The sequence below is a fragment of the Protopterus annectens genome, chromosome 1.part0 (genome assembly GCF_019279795.1).
Source record: "Protopterus annectens isolate FY-2018-M chromosome 1.part0, PAN1.0, whole genome shotgun sequence".
NCBI lineage: Eukaryota > Metazoa > Chordata > Ceratodontiformes > Protopteridae > Protopterus > Protopterus annectens.
In genome coordinates this window covers 539,753,065-539,777,591 of record NC_056725.1, presented here as the reverse complement: position 1 = coordinate 539,777,591, position 24,527 = coordinate 539,753,065, and the positions used below count along the sequence as shown (strand labels likewise).

Below are 24,527 nucleotides of genomic sequence, written 5' to 3'. Positions count from 1 at the left end.
CTCAGCGGATTGCTATTCGACGACATTTCAGGGTAATTAAATCTGTTTCCAAAATATTTTGAAGCAAAGATATACAGACGCTTAATAGTGTGTTGGCTAAATCTAACACAAAACTGACAGCAAAGCACGTTATGATCTGAGCCTAGGCAAGGAATACAGTACAAATTAAAATCCTTATGAGGTATTTGCTTCCCACAAGTAATGCAATTATTAACTTTTACTGACATCTGTAAGGAGCAAGAAAAAGTTTCCCCAACAGGGTATTTAGCTTTAATTGAAGACTTCGGTTCTGAAACTCGAATGCAAAAATTTCATGAGTCAGCCAACTGGCACTTGCGAACTGCTTCTGCTTCGGGCACTGCGCGGCAAGAAAGACGGAAGAAAATGGCGTTGGCTGCATGCTTTATACCCCTGACGACCTGACGTCATGGAAGAGGAGACAGCAACCGACGCAGGACCCACGACTTTGATATTCAGGCCAACTGAGGGCAACCTGCCAGCAGATTACCCAAATGTAATGACTGCAACAGTGAAACACGAAGAACATCTGAGAAAATGTTTCTTTAGAGTGCAGAAATAGTTAAGGCCTTACTAAGTTTAACACTGTCAGCTGCCAAAACAAAAAGGAAGCTCTAGATACTGTAAGAGACAAAAGAAAGGAAGTGGAATCTTTAGAAAAGGGAAATGGCAAATTTCAAAGAAATAAATATAAATTGTGGGAATATTACACACAGAAAAATGTTCAAGAAGAATGAGGTTTAAGTGAAGGCAGAAATTAAAGCAACTTATGTAATGCCATAGTGAATGAAACATTTTTAAAAAGCATGCGCGCACACACACACACACACACACACACACACACACACACACACACACACACACACACACAGCATGACAATAACATGTTCAAACTATTTTTTTCCTATTATATGTAATCCCATGTTACAGATTAAACTGTGTTTTGGGCAGACCCGGGGCATGCCCATTTGCATCTGAGGACCCTTTGAAGTATTTTGATTTCCAGCTTGAAGTTCACAGTCATGTGGTGGACAGGAAAATCTTGATGACCTAGAATCCTCCCTAAGCCTCACCCCCCCCCCACTTAATTTTGGGTCCTACTACTAAGCTGCTGATGAAAAAGAATTGGTGGTTTCCAACACTCCCAGTATAGCCCATAGGTCAGATGAGAAATATCTTCCTCTACTGGCTCCATCTTTATTAACGGTTTCCCCATTGCAGCAACACTAACAGTGGCCTTAAGGGACCATAAAAGGCAAAAGATCCTTTAGCTCCTTAACGAGTTACTTTTGGATATGGATTCAAGACAGACCACTAAGGCAAGGACATAAAACCCCAGAGCAACCCCGCACAAAGTATGCTGCTCACCTGATCTGTAACTGGAGCAATCATATTCAAGTCACTTTTGGAAGTGGAGGCCAGGAAGCAATTCTCGACAAAGATCGAAGAGTAAAAAGACGCTTACAGACAAGTCATGTGCTCCCATGTATGATGCAGCCAACAAGCATACCCATAAGTACAGAATTCAGGGTCATCCTGCGACATCATGCCTGGTAGAGTCCCTCTGGACAGCCCAAGACGATGATGACCAGTATGTCAAATTCCTACTTCTTGGGGTCTCAACTCTTCAGAAGGATGCCCAGCATCTTATCTTATGGCTAAAGAAGGGAAAGGAAATGGCTTCACTGTCAAACTATATTTGGACACAGAGACCCCAGGTACAAACAATCTGCAGACCTTTTTGAAGAGGGAACAAAAAGCATAACTCTCAAAAGCTAGGCCAGACCCAGACCCAAACTCTAAGTTAGGAAGGAGCATTAACCAACCATTAGCGAAGAATCCCTAGGTTCTCACTAGGAGTTTCCAAACAACTATCAAAGAATGAAATTCAAAACCACTGGTTCAGACCCACAACACTTAGTTCTCTAGCGCCTCAGTACAAGACCTTCAAGGAGTTACAAAATCCATATAACATATAAACGGAGAAGGATTTTAAAGGATATGCTTGTTCATGGCAACTTTGTCTTACCAAAAATACATTTAAATGTTTGTCCAACAACTATGGGCACTTTTAAGTGCAATAGTTGTTCTGCTTGTAAATATATAGTGTGTTCTTTTGAGTATATAAACAAGATCAAATATACACCAAGGGGATGTTTTTCATGCAATAGTAAGGGAGTCATTTATGCCATAAGATGCCCTTGTGGTTTATGTTAGTGAAACAAAAAGAACATTTAAAGTAAGGTTAATGGAACATATTAGGGACATAAAAAATTCAAAAAGAAGACAAAATTTTGGCATGTCATATTGAAAGAAAAACTGTTGTATAAAGAATCTGTTTTTAATCTTAAATACGACACTATGGTCCCTATGGGACTGAAGGTAGAGGTTAATTAGAAGTGTTTTATTTAACTGTTTAACTGGGTAACTGATTGAATTTGTGATTTTGTATAAAAGATAAAAATTTTTAGATGGATTTTGTAACTTCTTGAAAGTCTACAGAATAAAGTATTTTGGGTCTGAACCAGTGGTCTTGATTTTCATTCTTCGATAGTTGTTTGGATTGGGTGTGTGTGTGTATATGGCTTCAGACCCTAACAGAGACATTCCACAAATTTCTAGAGAAGATTCCTTGCTTATGTTGGAAGCTTGCTGGTGTTTCTGGACATCTACCTGGGGCACAGAGAATGACGGAATAATATATTCAAGCTACACAGGTTTCCACTGGTGAAAACAACCATGGTTTGTCTAATTTTGCTTAGCTGTTTGATCAGTGTGTTGAGGAGAAGCAGAAACGAGTGAACAATCCCTTTTCAGCAGTAGGACAGTTTCCTAATTCTGTCCCTTTGGATATGAGGAGACTATGTGGCAAGTCTGAAATGTTGCTACAAAAGGAAACTAAGGTACACTTTAATATTTTGGGCTTAAAAAGATATATGGAGTTGAATGTCACACCTAGGGGGCTGTGGTTTATAACAAGCCCTAGTGAACCCTTGGATTTACATTGTGATACTGAAAGCATTTAAAGAACGTTGGCTAGCAGCAGCCCATAGGTGCGTTATGGATTGGCTTTCTATTTTGCTTGAGTGTGATAAACTTACACAAAAACTCAAGCAAGAATTGCAGTCACTGTCTTTAGAAATTTCTAGTTCTCTGAAATCTACTAACATGAATATTTTAGTGGAAAACGTGAATATGAAGTTGAATTCACTAGGAAAGGATGTAGTGGAATATAAAAAAAAAGAAACTGATAAGGGATATAAAGGACTATGAGAATGGCTGGGCCTTTGTGTCTTCAACCAATCAGCAGCGTGGGAAAGGACGACATAATAGGGGAGGGTTTAAAAAACCTCTCCGTTTCCTTTGCTTCCTCAGAGGGAACAGACCATAATGGTGGCTTAGAAAGCAACGAGCAGGAATATCCGGCTTTGCCAGCAGCTAAACAACTGCAGGAACATGAATGCCGGTTTTGGAAGGAAGGGGACAATAATAGAGCAACATTTAATCGAAAAAGAAGCCACAACGGCTTCTATGCCAACAGGAATGGCTATGGGCAATATACAGCACCAGCACCACGGCAATTTAACAGCAGAAGAGGCAGGTTTCAATGACCTTGTTAGTGTTAAATGTAATATGGCTGTGAATCTTTCAGGATGTGTTTTATCAGGTGAACAATTTGCTGTTTTGATTTTGGGACTGAAATATGTCCCTACAGTACCACCTAGGGAAAAAAAAGTTATGTCTTACCATAACATTCCATCTGTGTTGTAGATTTTTATTCATTCATTACTGTTAGGACGTCTGTTGTCCTTGGTACTGACATGGCCGTTACCAAGCTCGCGCTAGCCAAAAACTCTCAGCTAAAACCTACTCATAATGCCCCTCTCATAGTTTCTTCAGATCGAGTTTGCCCGCCCTTATAGTATTAGAATTAATAAGTGGGACAGTAGGAGGCTCTGTCTCAGCAAATACCTTAACTAAGGAAATCCTAAAGTCCACTAGGAGTCCAAGCAGGGGGAAGGAGGGTGGGAAGTAATGAATGAATAAAGATCTACAACACAGATGGAACATTATGGTAAGACATAACTTCTTTATCTGATGTTGTAAATATTTATTCATTCCTTACTGTTAGGACAGAGTCCCCAGCTACTTGAGTCCTGGGTGGCCCTAAGGAAGGATATTCTTGAGCACCATAGAACCAAAAGATGCTTGTTCCCTGGAGGCCAAACACAATTTGTACTGAGTGATAAAGGTATGAGGTCTTGCCCAAGTGGCTGCTGCGCAGATATCATCCATTGAGGCTCTGGAATGAAAAGCCACTGAAGTAGCCATCGATAGAGTCGAATGAGCCTTTATTCTGGAAGGTAAAGACAGTTTATTCTGATGGTAGATAAAGGTAATGAAGTTTCTAAGCCAAGAAGATAAGAGTCATTTTGGAGACAGGCCAAAGGCCACAAACAATTGATCAGTTTTTCTGAAAGATTTAGTTCTGTCCAAGTAAAAACAAAGTTGCCTATGAACATCAAGGGTATGTAAAAGATATTCCCTTCTATTTGAATGCTGAGGGAAGAAAACCGGCAGGTCAATAGCTTGGTTAATTGAAAACCCAGAAATGACCTTGGGCAAAAAGGATGGGTCAGTACGTAGGGACACTTCTTTCCATATGAAAAAATCAAGTAAGGTCTCTTGACACTGAAGGCCTGCAACTCGGACACTCTTCTCGCTGAGGTAAGGACTACTAGACGTAGAGTCTTCCAAGACAAAAATTTCATATCACATGAATTAGAAGCTTCAAAAGGAAGGCTTGTTAATGACTGACGCACCACAGCCAAGTCCCAAGGCTCTATGGGGGGGGGCTTGACAGGAGGTTTAACATGTAATACTTCTTTCAAGAAGGTTTTGCACAGACAGTGTGACATAACAGAAGCATTATCAAATCCATTGTGAAAATTTGCGATAGCCGCTAAATGTACAGTAACTGTCGATGCCAAAGCTCCTGCATGTAAATAGGGTAATCGGGTATTGCAGGATAATCTGAATAGGCATGGAGAAAGGGTCTATGTCATGATCTTTCGCCCATGTAGAGAATCTAGCCCACTTACTAGAATACATTTTCCTGGTGGAAGGTTTGTGTGAAGCCTGGAGAATCTCACGAACAGGAGATGAAATATCAGGTAGCCTGGCAATCATCGGAAGTGGAGAAACCAAGCTGTGAGCTTGAGGCTGTGTAGATTGGGGTGAATCAGTCCCTGAGGCCGAGATAGCAGACACAGGGATTGATCCAGGATCCACGGGCTGTGAATCAGATGAGGCCATAGGAAAGGGAATCCGACTTGACAGGGCCAATTAAGGGGCAATGAGGATCACTTTGCTGCTCAACCTTTGAGCTTTCTGGAGGTATTTTGGAATGAGGGGAAACGGGAGAAAGGCATACAGCGGACCCAGGGGTCAATCGTGCGTCAGAGCATCCCTCGGTGACACCCCGAGGGGGATCAGGGCCAAAGTAGCTTCTGCATTTGTTTAGAGGGGAAGCAAACAGGTCGCAGCAAGGCCTGCCCCAATAGTGGAAGATCTGATCTGCTATTATAGGACTGAGGGACCACTCGTGAGGCATCAGGGTGTTCCTGCTTAGGATGTCCGCAATAACGTTGGAACTCCCGGGAAAGTGCATTGCTATAAGAAAGTGGTTGGAAGCTATCACCCAGTGCCAAATTCTCATGGCTTCCCGACACAGGGGGTAAGACCTGGTTCCACCTTGTTTGTTGATATACTGACATGTTGTCCGATTGAATTGCAATGGTCCCAGAAGGAAGGGATGTGGAACGCTTGCAACGCTAAGATAACTGCCCTCAATTCCAGGATATTTAAGTGCAAATTGGGCTCCATGGGGGACCAAGTGCCTTGGACTGTCTTACCCTGGAAATGCCCCCCTCCCCAAGCAGGGAAGCGTCCGTGGTTACAATGGCCCTGGGTTGGGGAAGGCAGAACAATCGACACCAAAGATTTGATTCTGGCTTCATCCACCAAAGCATTTCTTTCTTGCAAAGATTTGTAAGGCGTATCATGTGGTCGAGTGGATGGGCTAAGATCGACCATTGTGATGAAATGAGCCACTGGAACTAAGGTAATGGTTGCTGCCACAGATCCGAATAGCTGTAGTACAAGGTGTGCTGGTACAAAAGTCTGTTGGAGGACTTGAATCTGGCTTATTTTTGCGAGCCTGTGAGGAGGGATGGAAGCTTGAGAGGATGCGGCGAAGATCGCTCCAATAAATTTGCGTTTTTGTTGGGGACATTTGAGATCTTTCCATGTTGATCGTGATACCAAGCGAACAGCAAGGCCTTGAGTGTAAGAGAGGGTGTGTTAATGAGAAGATTCATGCTCGTGGAGGTAAGTAGCCAATAGTCTAGACACGGAAACACCTGGAATCCTTGTAGTCGGAGATGAGCTACTACGACTGCCATACATTTGGTGAACACTCTGGGGTCTGTCGAGAGACCGAATGGCAGTACACTGAACTGGTAGTGATTGGCTCCCAGCCGGAAGCAGAGAAATCTCCGGGAGTGTTTGTCCATCTTTATGTGGTAATATGCGCCCTGGAGATCTATAGAGCACATCCAGTTGTCCTTCCCTAGAAAGGGGAGGATGGACTGTATCGTGACCATCCGGAATTTTTGAGGTTTTATGAATTTGTTTAGTAAGCTGAGGTTCAGGATTGGCCTCCCGTCCCGTGTCTTTTTTGGCACTAAAAAGAACTTCGAGTAAAAACTGGATCCTCTCTAGTCTGGTTGGACTGGCTGGATGACTCTCTTTCTTAGCAGCTTTTCGATTTCTAAGGCTGCTACCTTCCTCTGACTGGGTGGAACATCGACGATTCGTTTGACGGGCCTGGGAGTAAGATCGAATGGGATATGATTGCCTCTGGATATTATTCTCTGCACCCATGCATCCGTAGTTATGAGTTGCCAAGCTTGTAGGTGCAGGGAAAATTGACCACGACTGCTTCCAGAGGAAAGCAAATCGGGCAGCTGCTCAGGAGCGTGGTAGGGTTGGCTGGAGAAGGAATCTCTAGTGCCCTGGTTGCGCGGACCCACTCTGCCCCAAAAGGGGAGTCTTCTGGATGAGTTGCCCCCTCTGCCTCGAGGGGATTGCTCACCAATAGTGTCACGAAAAGATCCTTGGGACTTCTTGAACCACATTTTTCCTCCCCTCTGGTTCCTGGAATAGGATCTCTGGGGGGTGGAAAAACATGCCCACAGCAGACAAGGTCTTTCCATCTTTCTCACTTCATGATAGTGCATCTCTTACTTTCAGACCAAAAAGGGAAGATTCATCAACAGCCGCGTTGATGAAGGAAGATTTAAAGGGGTCTGCAAAATCACACAAATGCATCCAAGCATGCCGTCTCATGACACTGCCTGATGCGGCTGCTCGAGCTGCCCCCTCGGTGGTATGAGAGATCAAGCACATTGAGGAGTTTGAGATATATTCCAGGGTAGCCAGCTGCGAGGCGACAGTGTCACGCACCTCGTCAGGCAGTACCCCCACCAACGAGGCAGACATGTCTGAAATGAGGTCTCTCTGGAGGCGAGTAAACTGTGCCAGATAGTTCAGAGATCGAATGGCAAAGGTCACTGAAGCGTAGGTCCGATTCACCAGTCTGTCCATAGCCCGAGACTCCCTGTTCGGGGTATGAATAGTGGAGCTATCTTCTGCAGTTCCCTCTTGGTGGCTGCTGCCACAACCATGGAATCAACTACTAACTGCTTGGACCAATTGGGCTGGTCTTCTGGAGTGGATAAAATTTTGTCTGGCCTCCGGGGGACAGGTTCTATTTTGCCCTGAGCCTTCCAGGCACATTGCACGATCAGTTTAACAAGCTCATCTGCAGGTGGGGTCACCCAGGAAGTAGATGGCCAAGCACGGAAGGCCTGCAAGAACACATATTCCTCTGAAGGGTTAAAGGACTTTCAGTGTCCCCTCTGCTTGAGGATCTCGAGAATGTCTCCAAATGAGACGTCTTCCGGTGGAGACCGTGGGGACCCTTATCGCAATCGGTGTCCTCAGTGATAGATTTCTCAGGGGAATCAAGGTGCTTCCTCTTACACCACTTCTTCCAGGGTGGCTCCCCAGTGGGATCTTCTGAGGACGACTATGGAGAAAGGGTTCCCTTCAAAGGAAGGTCTTGCGGCTCCCGTGCTCGGGATCCCAGAGTAGTAGGGGGTTGGGATAGCTGCATACTACAAGGGGGTTCTGGTGTAGATGCCACTGGTGTTGACTGTGAGCCTGTTGAGCCAAGGACCCTCTCCATCACCTGGAAAGCAGGCCTGCCCGAGGATGGGAGCCCGGAACCAAGGAGGACAACCTTGGAACCGGGGTCACACCCCACCCTGAGGAGCCCACCTCCAGGTGAGGAGCTCAGAGAGGATCGGTAGCTGCTGGTGGAGCACTGGCCATAGATGGTGCCAGTGAAAAAATAGGCGCCAAACTAGGAACTATGGTGCCGACAGCCCAATTACTGTTCTGAGAGTGCACCAGTTCCAAGAGTAATCTGTGCCGACAGGGAAACCTCCCCTGTCGGAGCCAAGAGAGCATGCACTGGGGTGGTCACTGGTACCGAAGTCTCCGGGGCCTAGGAAGAGGCCGGAGGAGGATATACTGGTGAATATGCCGTGAAAGCTTCCGTTCCAAGGGGGAAGGAAGACCTAGCAGGGGTGGGCAATCCTCTAGCTGCCAGATGCTGGCCCACAACCATCACTACATCTTGTTCTGAAAGGCTCCTGGTGGATCTGAAGGAGGCTGCCAAATGAGAATCAGGTCTCTCGAGAAAGGGACTAAATTGGTGTCCCAAAAAGGGGTCATAAGTGGGAGAATATCTGGTTCTGGGAAGGTGTTCAACCTTCAGAGTCACTTTCTGTGGAGCCGTATAAGATATCGGCACAGTGGCCGGGGATGATGCCGATGCGGGTATGGTAGTCAAAGCCAGTGTCAAGACCAAGGACAGCACCGAGGATTATGGTGCTGAAGCTGGTACAGTTAATAGGAGTCAAAATCAGGGGCGGCACTGAGGGGGAAGACATAGATCCTGGTGCCGAAGTTGTCTGCGCTGAAGGCGCGGGAGAAGCTGTGTCGACTTGGTTCCGAGGAGGACAGATGTAGGAACAGAGTGACTCCGTTTCTCTTCATGTTTTTTAGTCTTAGGAGGTGGTGAGACCTCCGTCCCAGAAAGAGCCTCCGAGAAGGGAGTTTTCATCATAACCTTCAAAATCAACTTGTTCTTACGCTCAAAGTCCGATTGTTGGAACAGATATCACATGAACCACTAATGTGGTCAACACCCAAACAATAAACGCACCAAGCGTGACCATCTGAGTTGGGCATCTTACGTCCGCACTTATCACTCAGTTTAAAACCCAATTTAGCTTTTTCAGACATAATGAAAGAACAAGACACTAGTCCTAGTGACAAGAAAATAAATATCCAAAAACAACAGTGAAGTTAGAGAAAAGAGTTTTTTTTTTTTTTTAATATATCCAAATAGAAAAGAGAAGAGTACCAACAATAGTACTTAGAAATTCTACAAGTGCTAGGAAAGAGGGCCTACCAAGGGACAGGGCCAACGATGGTATAAAAAAGCTACCAAAGGTAGGAGAGAGGGGACAGTACCAATGATGGTATAAAAAAACTACCAAAGGTAGAGGGTAGGAAATAGGACAAGTAAATGAGTTTACAGACGAAAGATGAAAATTAGTGAAAACTGACTAAAAAGGAAGGTAGTGATAGAAATTAGCACAAAAAACACTACACTTGGCTTGAGAGAGAAGGCTTGGCACATCTGACGAGGAACGTGGCAACGTGGCAAATGAGATCTGAAGAGACTATGAGAGGGGCATTATGGGTAGGTCTTAACTGAGAGTTTTTGGCTGGCGCGAGCTTGGTAACAGCCTTGTCAGTTCCGAGGACAGAACCGAAGTCCTAACAGTAAGGAATGAATAAAGGTTTACAACACCAGATCATGTTTTAAGCCAGGAAGTCTTCCGTTTTGTTTGTAAGTTGCATCTTAAGGTTGTTTATGTTAGTTGTGATGATGAATCAGTATGTACTGATGTTTCTATGGAAGAAAGTTTCCATTCTTGTTTTTCAGATTTAGATGTGTCTACAGACTATGTACAGAATAATGCTTATTGCTCTATTGATATTTCTGTTGTGCCTATGAAAAGTAGGTTTATTCTTCCTTATTCTAATGAAAACAATTATTAATTTTAATTCAGTGTTAAATTTTGCCATGAATGAATTGTGTGACAAGTTGCTGTACACCAAAAATAATGTTTGTTATAACTTGACATTAAAAGAGTGGAAAGCTTTAAAGGAATTACAAGAAAGAAGGGATTTGATTATAAAATCATCTGACAAGGGAAATAAAACAGTAATGATGCATTTTCAACAGTATTATAGAATGTGCCTGGAACATCTGCAAAAAGAGGTATATGAGGTTAGTGATAATAAGAGTTACAAACAAGCGATAATTAAGTTCGAAGAATCATTGCAGAAAGGTGGAAGGGTTAGGGTATTTTTCAGATGATTAAGTACTAAGAAATTTAATAGTGAAAAAGGTTGTACCGTAGCTACATTTTTTTGTTTGCCTAAATTGCACAAAGATATGAATAACCCACCAGGAAATCCTATCATTTCTGCCTGTAAATATTTTTTACATGGTGTAAGGTTTTGTTACACAATATTTTTTACCATATGTTCTGAGAATTCCTTCTTATATAAAATATAGTTTTGATTTTCTAGATAAGATTTCTCATGTGGAGTGGAATAAAAATATGTACTGGGTAACATTGGACGTCAAATGTTTATCTACATCAATTCAACATAAAGATGAACTATGTGCCATAATATATTTCTTGGGAGATAGTCCACTTACAAATTATTTGGTTGACTTGACATATTTTTGTTAACAACTTTTTCACATTTAATAATGACATTTTTAGGCAAAAACAAGGAACATCCATGGGGGCACCTTTTACCCGTATGTATGCAAATTTATTTGTGGCTTATTTTGAGTTAAGTCTTTAAAAATGTAGTTTTGTGAAGAATTATGTTAAATATTTTCATTTTATAGATTTAAATTTTCATTTGTGAAGGGGGTAAAGGTGAAATTTTACAGTTTGTTACTGACTTACATCACAATACATTTAATTTATCCTTTGATGGGTTACAATATGGAACACGGGTATCTTATTTAGATTTAATGCTTAAGGGTTTGGAGAATGGCAACATTTGTACAGGGGTACACAGAAACTTTGTGGATGGAAGTCGATATTTATATGCCACTAGTTGCTATCCGACCCATCAGTCTTACCCCTAGGGTGAATTTTTAAGATTATCTAGAATATGTAATGTGGAGACAAATTTATTGGAAGAAATACAGAATAATTCCATTATATTCTGCAACAGAGGCTATAGAAAAAAAGCAATAGAAGAAGCTAGGTATAAACTTTTCAAGTTAAAATAAAAAAATAATGTTATTGAAATGCTTTGGAATAATGAGGGTGGGGTGGGGAAAATTGCAGAAACAACAGGAAGTAACAAGTATATTTTGTTAGCACATATAACATTAAGAGTGAAGTCTGCAATATTGTAAAGTATTACTTGAATTTTCTGCATAGAGACAGGAATTTGAGTAAAATTTTAAGCAACTATCCTTTGATGTCATATAAACGGGGGAGGAATTTAAAGGATATGCTTGTTCATGGCAACTCTGTCTTGCCAAAAAAAATGTAAATGTTTGTTCAACTATGGGCACTTTTAAGTGCAACAGTTGTTCTGCTTGTAAATATATAGTGTGTTCTTTTGAGTATATAAATAAGATCAAATATACACCAAGGGAACGTTTTTCGTGCAATAGTAAGGGAGTCATTTATGCCCTAAGATGCCCTTGAGGTTTCTTTTACGTTGGTGAAACAAACAGAAGTTTTAAAGTAAGGTTAATGGAACATATTAGGGGAAAAAAATCAAAAGGAAGACACAATTTTGGCATGTCATTTTAGAGATATGCATGGTAGTGATTTTTCTATGCTTCAAGGTTGCATCTTAGAGCAAATATTTGTCAAAGATAATGATGTTTTGAAAGAAAAATTTGTATAAAGAATCTGTTTTTATTCTTAAATATGACACCATGGTCCCTATGGGACTGAATGGAAAGGTTAATTGGAAGTGTTTTATTTAATTGTTTAATGGTGTAATTGTTTGAATTTGTGATTTTGCATAAAGATAGCACATTTGTAGATGGATTTTGTAACTCTTTGAAGGCCTTGTACCGAGGCACTAGAGAATAAAGTATTTTGGGTCTGAACCAGTGGTCTTGAGTCTCACTAGGAGTATGACCGTCAGTGAGACTATCATCCACTGACTCAATAAGAAGCACTTGGAGAACCATGACCACAGGTACTTATGACAAAAAACACGAGCAGCCAGCCGCAAAACAGGATGAAAAATGTAAATGTGTTTAAGCCACCAAAGAGTCAATCCGCTCTGCTTACCTTGCGTTGGTGGCAATGAACTGAAGGGGTAAGGTGGACTCCTCTTTTTATGACAAACATAAACGTAAGGGTATTTCATCAAAGTGCGTACCCACCGAACAAAACAAGGGAAGTTACAGACATGCCCCGCTGTTGGAAGAGTGCTGTAGTGAAGAGCTTGTGAATGCAGTCCATGTGATCAACAGTTGTATCAAACAGGATTACTAGAAAAAGGATGGTCAATGAACTAGTGACATGGAGTATAAAATCGGGACTCATGAGCAGGAACTACAGCACAAGTATGGACTCCATGCAGTGGGTAAAACCGGAAGAAAATATAATCCATAGAAGCAACAGATTGGCAGACATGTAAAAACAAAATACAAATGAATGAAAATAACTGCCACTTAAATGCACCACTAAAGACTTAGGTCAAACAATATACTACCCCCTAATGGAACTCCATCACAAATACTTTTCCACAAAATCACAGCTCCCTGACTACAAAGATCTAGACTGCCAACAACAAAATCTGTGGGTTGTGTGATCTTACTACTTGCTCAGGACTACCACTTCCTTGAACAGTCTAACCTAATAATGGAATTCAAAGACAGTAAAGACAATAAAAGGTAAAAAAAAAAATGCACAAACATCCACAAACATTAAAACAAGATACCACCGCTGTCAGACAGCAAGATTCAACTTCTCACTTCCTTTAATATGGCCAACAGCAAGAAGAGATCAGTAACAGGACCCTGAGGCAGGCATTTACACAGAATCAAAGTAGTGTGAAACTAAACAGGCAACCGTCCAAGGTAGTCACAAAGAATTTAACTACAGCACGACTCTCTGAAGAGTCAATGACGACTAGAGTGCAAGAGCAGCTTGCAAAAAGCTTACCTGTGTCTGCAACATTTCGCATGGTGTGTTTGAAAGCCCATATTATTGAATCCAAAACTAGCTTGAACTGAGCTGGAGGAATGGCTAAGAATGCAGGGAAACAATGAGAGTTAACAGCCTGCAGCAACAAGAAAAAATTTGTTCTGTGTTCAGGATACTCCTCAAAGTCCTAACAGGAAATACAAAAACAAAAATCAATACAAGTCACTTTTGTTAAATGTATAATTTGCTTTCAAACTATTACTTTAAATAAATGAAAAGCGAAAAAATAATCAAATACAGACAAAACATTTTTAAACAAAGTGTCTGGTAAGAGTTTCCTCACTATATATTGCTCCCACTGAACTAGTAGTTTACACTACCTGCAGACAACATTTTAGCAAGTATAATTTATCTATGAACTACTTTTCCTTGTAACCATGTGGGATCATAGGCTGCCTTGTCCAAAGCAGTTCTAACTGAAAAGACTGCACTTCCCATAAGCTGTGTTCTCCATCACTGATGGAGGCAAAATTTTTAAGAGATGGCCTCTTTCTTCTCTTCACCGCATTTTCTGCCACCTCCAGCAGCTGGTAGCATTGTTTGACAGTAGTCCGTATTTTTTTTCAGAATATGATACCTCACTTTCCTTGTAGGTTTGCACAACTTCTTGTTACATTTTCAAACAGGTTCAACCTGTGGATGTCTAAGCCATACAGCATGTGACTCGTGGCCATAAAATATTGATCTGCATGTTGTACGTTTGAAGCCACATACATATCCCCAAAATAACATGCCTGCCTTCATCAGTTTTCCGGGAGATCCTTCCTTCGTGGGTCAATTACTGGGTTCATCTTCTCCATCACTCAAAGCCTGGCACTTAAAGTCTCCATGTTTTAGATCAATGCCACCATGTACCATGAAGTCATGTACCAATGACGTAAGCATATTTAGCCCTAGTTCACCCAAAACTGAGCAAGTTAAATTCCTTAAAAGCAAAATGACAATGAAGATTTGATAGCTATGCTACTAAAATGCATCTCACAAGTGTGTACCTGATTAAAAAACAGGGAACTTCAACAGCTAAGGCTGGGTGAAGGAGTCAACCAAGCACAAGACAAGTGAGAAGGTATTACGGACCTACTTGAGGACAGCTCCTGAGATTTCACAGTAACATACATTCTTAAGATATTAAGGGACATGGCGTGATGGATCAACAGTCGGACTGAATCCCAATGTGCGACGTTAAAGGTGTTTAAAAAAAAACAATGGATCAAATTCCAAGAAGTGAGCCTGCATAGGTGGAAAGAACAGAAGGACAGCTTACGGACAACTATCAGACATCAGAGGTCTGAAACACCAGTATACAAAAGGATACCTAGCTTCTGCAGTTTAAGTCAATGCAATAATGAATGGAGAAGGGGTGAAGAGAAGACCAAGTGGCTGTAAAATAAATCTATCATGAAAACAGTTCGGAAAGCAAGCAATGGAAAAAGTCACAAGTCTAAGGCAGAGGCCTCGCACAGTAGCATTTTTCAGTCAACAATAAAATCAGCTAATTGAAAAATGTAAAACAATAGTCAATTTACTTAGAAAAGGTTTGCCTGGTGTCTGCCAAGCTTTTCCTCCCTATAGCACAGGGAACAAACATGGTCTTCTTAACTCATGCACCCACCTGAAATACAAGAAAATCGAATGATGACAGTGCATATCTATAATCAAAGGCTCTTTTCACGCTGGTTTCTTCTCTGGCAAAGAAACCAGGAAGACATATGTAGTGTTTCTGTTCAGTTAGGACCACTCATGCAGCATTATAAGGAAAATGATTTTAACATGAAGGGGTGCCACAACCTAGTGACAGACTACATATGGCTCCCTACATAAGATGGCTGGAAGCCCCACAATCCTGTCATCAAAGGTGACAGGCTGTCAGAAAGTGCTTTCTAAGATGTAAACTAAAACATCAATGAACCAACAGATTTTAAATGGAGATGGAAAATCCTGTGAAATAAAGGAGGGGTTATTAAATTGTTGGAAAAGCCAGCTCCTTCAAAGGAGTTATCAACAGCAAGTGAAAAGCCAAATCCTGCCTTTCAAAAGAGAATGACTGGCACTAAAATTCCTGAAACATGCATCACAACTGTGGAATAGCTCAAATTCAAGTATACAGATGCTCAAGACTGGCCAGGATAACCTGTAAGCTGATTATCAGGGACATCTGGTATCATCTGCAGAGATAACAACAACAAACAACTTTCAATCAAGAGTTACATTTGTCAAATGGAGGGTTTCTTGGCAGCCTTTACCACTTATGAACCTCTGGCTGGAAGGACCACCACAGAACATTAAGCAGGCTACCAGGTTCTGAGGTATAAAAGGTAGCGTCTTAACTCCCCATCTCCCAGTTCTGGGGAACCACTAATGTAAAATCAGGAGTAGTATTCTAAATCCCCAGTGACCTAAAACATGCACAGACTTCTTTTTGGCCATCATAGGGCCACAGTGCTGAGTGACCAAGGAAATAGTGGGAAGAGGAGGAAGTTATGCACTTACCATAATGACACAGACAACCTGACTCTATTCTCTTTAATCTCTGGGACTTACCTTCAGACTCGAGTCTGCTCAGCATGTGAAACTTTCCCAGAATCTAATTCTGCTCATAAAGCCCTGCAATAACATAACTCTCCAGACTTAGTATACAGCTCTATTGTGGCAGCAGAACTGCATTACATATCCTTGATTAAAAATGGAAATTATATTAAAACTCTTAAAGATATTAACCACAACAAGGGCTAGTTGCTTACTTTTAAAACTACATTCAACAAGTTATAGATTGTCAATATGGAATCAGATCCTTATTTACAATGATTTAAGAATGAATTATTGCCATCAATTTTGGGAGACAGACTTGAGTTACACTAAACTGATGGTACAGGGACAGAACATAATCCTGTGTCATAATGGATACAAACTCAGACAGCCTTAGACAACACCCTTTTTCTGAGTTCATCGGTTCTTGTAATTTTCACTAAATGATTTGTCAGTATGACCTTTTTACCCCGTGGTTTGGATTTTAATAAAGAAATGCTGAGGATAAAGCATAATGTTAAAAAGCTTATGAAGCAAAACAGTGAAATGGCACACATAACTACAGAGAGAAAAAAATACAGATCTGCGGTAGGTGTGAATTTTCTGAGGTGGTGTAAAGAAATGAAGAAAACCATGTCTGATGCTGCTTGGGGGGGGGGGGGGGTTAATGCCAATCAGGCATCTATACAATACTGGTGAAAGACAATGACTATCCATTGGGACCTTCTGACTGCTAATGCAAAAGTTGAGTATGATTAAGTAGGAACCAACTCAAATGTAAAGATTTACTGTTACAGTGACCCTTCCATAATGAAGATGGAGACTTGCTTGCTTGATTGGAATAAAGCCTAAATAGCAACTCCCGCATTACACACCTCTGTCTCTTTAAAGGTGGATACTTACCTTAATCACAGCAGCTATTTCCTATCATACTGACAGAAAAAAAAAGCAGAGCTGCACATACAGTGGATATAGAAGTGTACACATTCCTGTTAAAATGCTAGGTTTTTGTGATATAAAAAATGAGACCACAATAAATCATTTCAAACCTTTTCCGACCTTTAATATGACCTATAACCTGTACAAATTCAACTGAAAAACAAACAAATCTGTTAGGAGAAAAAATATAAAAAATAAAAAAAAAAAACGCACAATAAGCTGGCTGTATAAGTGCGCACACCCTTATACTAATACTTTGTTGGAGCACCTTTTGATTTAATTAGAGCACTCAGTTTTCTTGGGTAGGAGTCTACCAGCATAGCACATCTTGACTTGGCAATATTTGCCCACTCTTCCTTGCAAAGGCACTCCAAATCTGTCAGATTGCGAGAGCATCTCTTGTGCACAGCCCTCTTCAGGTCACCCCACAGATTTCCTAGTGGATTTAGGTCTGGGCTCTGGCTGGGTCATTCCAAAACTTTAATTTTCTTCTGGTGAAGCCATTATTTTATTGATCTGGATGTATGCTTGGGGTGATTGTCATGGTGAAATGTGAAATTCCTCTTCATCTTTCTAGTAGACGCCTGAAGGCTTTGGGCCAAAAGTGACTGGTATTTGGAACTGTTCATAATTCTCTCCACCTTGACTAAAGCCCCAGTTCTACTTGAAAAGTAACCCTAAAGCATGATACTGCCACCACCACCCTTCACCGTGGGGATGGTGCTCTTTTGGTGATGAGAAGTGTTGTTTTGTGCCAAGCGTAACTTTTGGAATTGTGGCCAAAAAGTTCAACCTTGGTCTCATCAAGACCATAACACATTTTCCCACATGCTTTTGGGAGACTATGTATTGTTTTGCAAATTTTAGCTGGGCCTGGATGTTTTCCTGTAAGAAAATACTTCCATCTTGCAACCCTAACCCATAGTCCAGACATATGGAGAATACAGGAGATTGCTGTCACATGTAGCACACAACCAGTACTTGTCAGAAATTCCTGCACCTCCTTCAGTGTTGCTGTAGCTTGGCAGCCTCCCTGACCAGTTTTCGTCTTGTCTTTTCATCAATTCTGGAGGGACAACCAGTTCTTTGCAACGTCACTGATGTTCCATATTTTCTCCACTTTTTGATGACTGTCTTTACTGTGTTCCATGGTATATTCAATGCTGTGGACATTTTTTTGTACCCTTCTCCTGACTGATGATACCTTTCAACAATGAGATCCCTTTGATGCTTTGCAAGCTCTCTGCAAACCATGACTTTTGCTGTAGCAGGCAACTGAATGCCAGGAAAATCTTACTAGGACAGCTGAACTTTATTTGGGGTTAATCAGAGTCTCTTTAACTGATGGCAGGTGTGTACCCAAGAAGACTGAATGCTGTAATTAAATCAAAAGGTGCTTCAACAAAGTATTAGTTTAAGGGTATGCACACGTGCAACCAGCTTATTGCAGGTTATTTTTTACATTTTCTCCCCTAACATATTTGTTTTTCAATTGAATTGTACAGATTATAGGTCACATTAAAGGTGGGAAAAGTTTTGAAATGATTTATTGTGATCTCATTTTTTATATCACAAAAACCTGGCATTTTAACAGGGGTGTGTACACTTTTTATATCCACCATACAATAATGCAGCAGAAGGCTTTTTACAACACAGCTAACAAGATGGTGACTTCACATTAATTCTTAGAGAAATGTTTAAAGCTTTTACAATGGAGAACCTTAAAAACGCAGACTGCTCCGTCAAATTAAAAAAAACTATAGAAATTTAAAAATTATTGTATTTGCTTGTAAAAGAAATGTTGCTGCATTGATAAAGCAAAGTCTTAAAATGTGTTATCTACTCCAGGACTGCCATGTGCGTTCTTCAGAGATATCAAGCACAACCTTCCTTCAGGGTTACTTGCTCACTGTTGCACAGAAAAACAAAACAAAATCTTCAGACAGCTGACCAAGTTGTTGGGCCACATAAATTAAACAAAACTCTAAAAGCATGTATTGCTTGTAGATAACATCTGCTTTACAAAACATCTAACTATCTGATTTCAAACTACCTAAACACAGTTAGAAGCTATGATGCATCCAAAGATATGCGTCTCTATTACAATTTGCAATTTAGCTCAATACTCTCAAGCTTTACCAAATTATGTTGCACTTTATGAATCCAGAAATGGTTACTTATATTAGAAAGCTTTTTATTGAAGTTGGCTTTGTGGCTCTGTTTCTCTGTGGTTCTGTCTTGATGCTGTCTTGCAAATCCAAATTCAATAAAAAGCTTTCTAATAATGACAGAAGAACAATATTTTTTACTAGTGTGAGAATACACACACACTTTCGCATCTCCGTAAATTATTTCCTACATGCACACAAGAAAAAAAAAATGCGCAAGTTTAAAAACGGGGTATGAACAAAAAAGACAAGAATGAAACACAGAAGGAAGGAATAACCTCTCTCACTCACTCTGCATTTATAACATTGACAGTTACTACTAGTTATAAAAAAAAAACTAGTTCCTGCTGCCCATAACATCCCTGCCATCTGTCCACAAACATATTGATAGTCTGTCCACTGCAAATGGTTTCATCTTATTCTATTAAAATCTAACCCTTCTACTATCTACGATAATATGATTAGAGCACCCAGAAAGAATGCATCAAAAAAGCTTCCTGTTTAAACACTAAATACATGCCATTTCCAGTCTGGCATTCAGGCGGAGCTGTTCATCTGCATATCAGAGTGGAACCACATGTATTTAGCTTTTGCTTGACTTTATGCACAGCTCCTCCTGTAGTTTAGACAGGAATAATGTTACAGAAGACTCCCTATTATCCTCCCCTTAACAAGCCATCAAATTTCTGTTATAGCCCTAGAAACAGGCAAAGAAAAGCAGCACTTCCACCTTCTCCATGCTAAATAATAACAGACACCAGAGTTTTAGACTTCATAAACTTTAGAAAAGTGCATACTAACACAAATTATGTTATTCTAGCTGATTTATAACATATAAACGATATTCTGTATGCTTTTTCTGATTAACTAGCCATTCATTTATCCAGCCTAGGGTCTGGTCCTAGCAAAACCAGATAAGAGGGAGTCTACTGTACTTTGTTTTTGCCTGAATCAGGGAACAGCTCGAGCTGCATGTATTCTAGGTCTAACCTACAGGTGGAGCTGTGCATACAGTCAAGCAAAAGCTGAATACATGCTATTCCAGTCTGACCTAAAGTTGCTAGAACAGCTTATTTTTATTCTTAGAATTTACAGAATAGTTTTTTTTTATTGAAGTTGGCTTTGTAGCTCGGTCTCTCTGTCTCAATTTCTTAAACAAGACAAGAAAACAGGGACGTATAACTGTACCAACAATGATCTACTTCAGAATATCTGCATACAGACACCAGGTCTCCAAGTATTCAGCTGGACATGGTACAATCCTTTGGCACATACGAGCAGTGTTGGGCAACACTGGAAACCATTTCCAAACTGCATGATGTGATCCACTGCATTTAAATGAAAAAACAAACTAAAAAAAAAACAAACAAAAAAAAAAAAAAAAAAAAAACAAAAAAAAAAAACACACGCACACAAACATATATGGGATCTGTACGGATCCCCGAAAGGCAACATCACCAAAACAAATTAGGCCGGGCATACTTTCACCGAAGAAGCACTTTCACGTAAATATGCCTGTTGCGGAGATCACACTACAGTGGGGATAAGGGAAAATTCCCCTTTCCCCACTGTAGTGTGACCTCGGAGAGAGAATATTAAAGCAGGGGGTGTGGGGAGTGCAGGGGGGCTTGCATGTAGTAATGTAAATGTAAATTTTTTTTTAACACACTTTAACGAAAGTGCTTTTTCAGTGAAAGCGCTTTCGTTAAAGTGTGTTCGGTGATTGTGGATTCGGACTAGAACTTTCGTTCAATAGTCCTAGATCCATATATATATATATATATATATATATATATATATATATATATATATATATATATATATATATATATATATATATATATATGTGTATACATACACACATATAAATAAAAGATCATAAAGAATGCTTTTTGAGTCGCTCTAAAAAGTGAAAAATAAGGAAGAAGAGTGAAAACTTTGCAAAAGAAACAGACAAGCTGCTTTCAGAAAACCATTCCAGGTTTTGCTGATTCTGTTACTGAGAAAACAGAAGTAGTAACAGGAATCAGAAAAACTAACCTTTTTTATCTATATTTTTATTTTTTGCATTTAAATGCAATGCATCACATCATGCAGCTTGGGAATCTGTGCAATTCCCAGTATGCCAGAAACTGAGAGCGACCTTCATTTACTTAGTCCTGGCTAAGAAGCTATAGCACTGCCATAAGCTGGCTAAGAACGCTCTTCTTGGGTTTGCTGGATCTCATACACACAAACCGATTGCTGCTGACTTTTGAGACATCTGGATTGGCAAATACAGCCAATACATGAATTAAAATATCAAACTTTCAGAAAACATCACAGCCTGCATACAGACTTCAACTGTAATGTCACCTCTGGTAGGTCTACTGTGGAAGAAGTGCCACAATGAGGCATGTCTGTGAAAAGCAATTTCCTCCTGGGATTGCTCATAGGATTACTAACAGATAAAAGCTTGATGACCAAAATGCAAGTAAAACGTAACTGCCATATACCATCCGAAACATAGTACTAAGATGGTATTCGCCAGCTTACATGTTCAATCCTTTCCTGTCCAATATCTGTTCTCTTACTGAAGAGTGTGGACCTTCAGATCTCGAAGTACCCCTATGTCTTCTTCCTAGTCTTCCTGTGGTATAGGACATTCCTCTTTTTGAGTGCACTCCTATTGATGATGGAGAAAAATTCTCAAATGGAACTGCTCTGGACAAAACAAAAACTGTGGTGAAGGTGAAAGAACAAAAAAAATCCAAGTTACTCCTTTAACAGTTACTGTTTTTCCAAGACCTTAGCACTGAAGGCAACACCAACTGACTTCATTTTTTTCAACCTTTACAGGCTATAACTTAAGGCAAGCCTCTGAAAGTCTCTTGTCATTCTAATCAGATACTGAAGGACTATTCGTAAAACTCTCCATTTTCATCCTCTTCCTTATGTTCCTTGCACTCTCAACATTTTAGCTGAACCTTTTTTGTACTTTTTGTTAGCTGCATTATCCACCCCCATTTCTTAAATTCTTTTAGCCTCCTTTTCTAACTTATGTAATATTTTCTGTAAATGAAATGCATTTAAGAGTTTATGTCTTCACAACTCAAAAATCACAGTAGCTTTGTTAAATGTAGCACAGTGATCACAACTAGTGTTGCATACAGCCCAAAATATTACATACTGCCAGCTTAAGTATTTAAAGGTCCGCCTCCCAGAGGCACACTTATTTACAGATTTAAGTATGGAAGGCAATAACTAATTTTTCTTCTGGTACATTATAGAAACTGATCACCCTGTAATGTGAACATTTTAACAAAAAGTGCTACTAGGTGCTAATAAATTTATTTGGACTGGTTTAATGTACATTACCTTGTTAATCATGTTCAGAGTACACTCAAAGACAGCATCAAATATTTGAGGGATTTCAGCTGTGATATGCCCGCCAAGTTTATTAACGATAGTTGCCATTGTGCTAAGTACTTCAGGTTCCCTTGCAGCTGGAACATTTCTCTGGTAGTCTATGAGTACTGCATCCAGGAGAGGTGGTACAAAATTTTCTGCCACCTGTTTATGAAATGGAATAGAAATCACAAAGATTATTTTAAAGCACCACTTCAAAGCCTTTTACATAGAGAGTTGACATAATTGAAACTGATAGTGGACATAGTACCAAACAAAGTCACATTCATATTAGAATCACTACTCTAAAAGACAAGTATGCAATGTAGAGTGAATATAACACTACATGTTTAAAATAAGCAACTATACACACTTCAAGCACCATTCTTCAGCTACACTGCCATATACTAGCCAAAAAAAGAAATGATCAACAAGACAGGATGCTCCGCTTATGCTGACCTCTACTGAGATCTGCTTCCTGGCTGCAAGCTACACATCAAACTTCAAGACCTTCCCTGAAAAGATGCACCACGTAAACTACTAACGAAATATTTTAAACATAATGAGTCCCTCCGTATTTATACTATCTGCTTCAGATGGGAAATAAAAGTCAGGAAAATACAGTTGTGTAAAATCTTAGCATAACAGTAGATGTCCTTTTCACTATTACGGTACTTATAACTGAAAGATTTCCTGCCAAGGTAGCCAATGTCCAGCCAGTATACCAAAACTTTTAGTACTTACATGTGCAGTACATCACATGTACACTCTATGCAAGAAGTACAGCATAAGTGATCTACCCCCAGCAGGACCAGAATGTCCCTAGGGACAAGAACATGAGCATCCAGAAGGAGAAAAGGGAGAAGAGCCCCTCAAGCCAAGAGGGCAAGAAAGAACAGGCTAGAGCAAAAAGGGGCAGGAGGGAGAGAGCAAATACTGCAACAGAAGAGGACATCTACTGCAATGGTAAGATTTTACACAACTGTACTAAGTCTGTCCATATCACTGCTGCAGTATTCATAACTGAAGGAAGAGCAAAAAACTCAAGAAGAAACCTGGGAGGAGGACGGCACTGGAGAACCCTCCAGAAGCCCATACAAGATAGCCCTGGCAAAGCCAGCTCTAGCCCTAGGAACAACATCAAATTTTGAACTGAAGACCAAGTAGTAGCCTCAAGGATGGAACTGATATCCAGCCCCAGAAGAGGCAACAGCCCTGGTATAATGTCCCTTTAATGATGACGAAAGACATTTACTATGAAAATAACAACAAAAGGAAATGGCCTTAGGAATCCAGATAGAGACTGTTTGCTTAGAAACAGCCAAACCCAAAGACATGCTATGAAAGGAAACAAAAAGCTACTCAGATTTGCAAATAACCTTGGGTTTTATCCAAATAATATCGGAGCGGTCTATGCAAATCCAAGGTATGAAGGACCTTCTCACTAGCAGACTGAGAAGGAAAAAAGGAAGGAAGATGAACAGACTGATTAAGGGACAACTGCCTGACCGCCTTGGGCATAAAAGCAGGACACCCTATCTCTATGAAAAACTAAAAAGGGGGAACAGCGATGACAGCCTGAAGCTCAAACACTCTTAGCAGAAGTGAGGGCCAAAAGAATAACGGTTATCCAGTACAATGTTGCAAAGAAGCTGAAGCAGCAGGCTCAAAAGGAGCCCAAGTCAACTTTACAAGAACAAAACTGAGGTCCCAGGAAGGCGGAACTGGCTTCCTGGGACGCCTGATATGAAGGATGACTAAGAAATCGCTTGACTTTAAATTTAGAGGTCAGAGGAAGAGTCAAGGGCAGACAAGCAGAAAGTGCTGACAGGTGAGCTTTACCTGAAGCATATACCAACCTAGCATGGAGCAAATCACACAAATAAGACGGAACCAGAGGAACTTCCACAAATAGGGGATTCCTGTTTTTGAGAGAGCCACCAAACAGAAAATCTTTTCTATTAGGACAAATATGATTTCAATGGTAGTGGGCTTCCTGGCCTTCTGCAGGACCTGAAGC

General features: G+C 40.5%; 1 protein-coding gene across 3 annotated transcripts in view; it reads right to left on the bottom strand.

Moving 5' to 3' along the window:
- XPO1 (exportin 1) overlaps nt 1–24,527 on the bottom strand; it is a 1,770,162-nt gene that overhangs the window by 230,169 nt on the left and 1,515,466 nt on the right. For all 3 annotated transcript variants that reach the window (XM_044061196.1, XM_044061203.1, XM_044061211.1), the window contains exons 19-20: nt 22,478–22,672; nt 13,446–13,614 (exon numbers count right to left, since the gene is read on the bottom strand). In XM_044061196.1, coding sequence (XP_043917131.1) covers nt 13,446–13,614; nt 22,478–22,672 — 364 coding nt within the window. The remainder of the gene's footprint in view (nt 1–13,445; nt 13,615–22,477; nt 22,673–24,527) is intronic.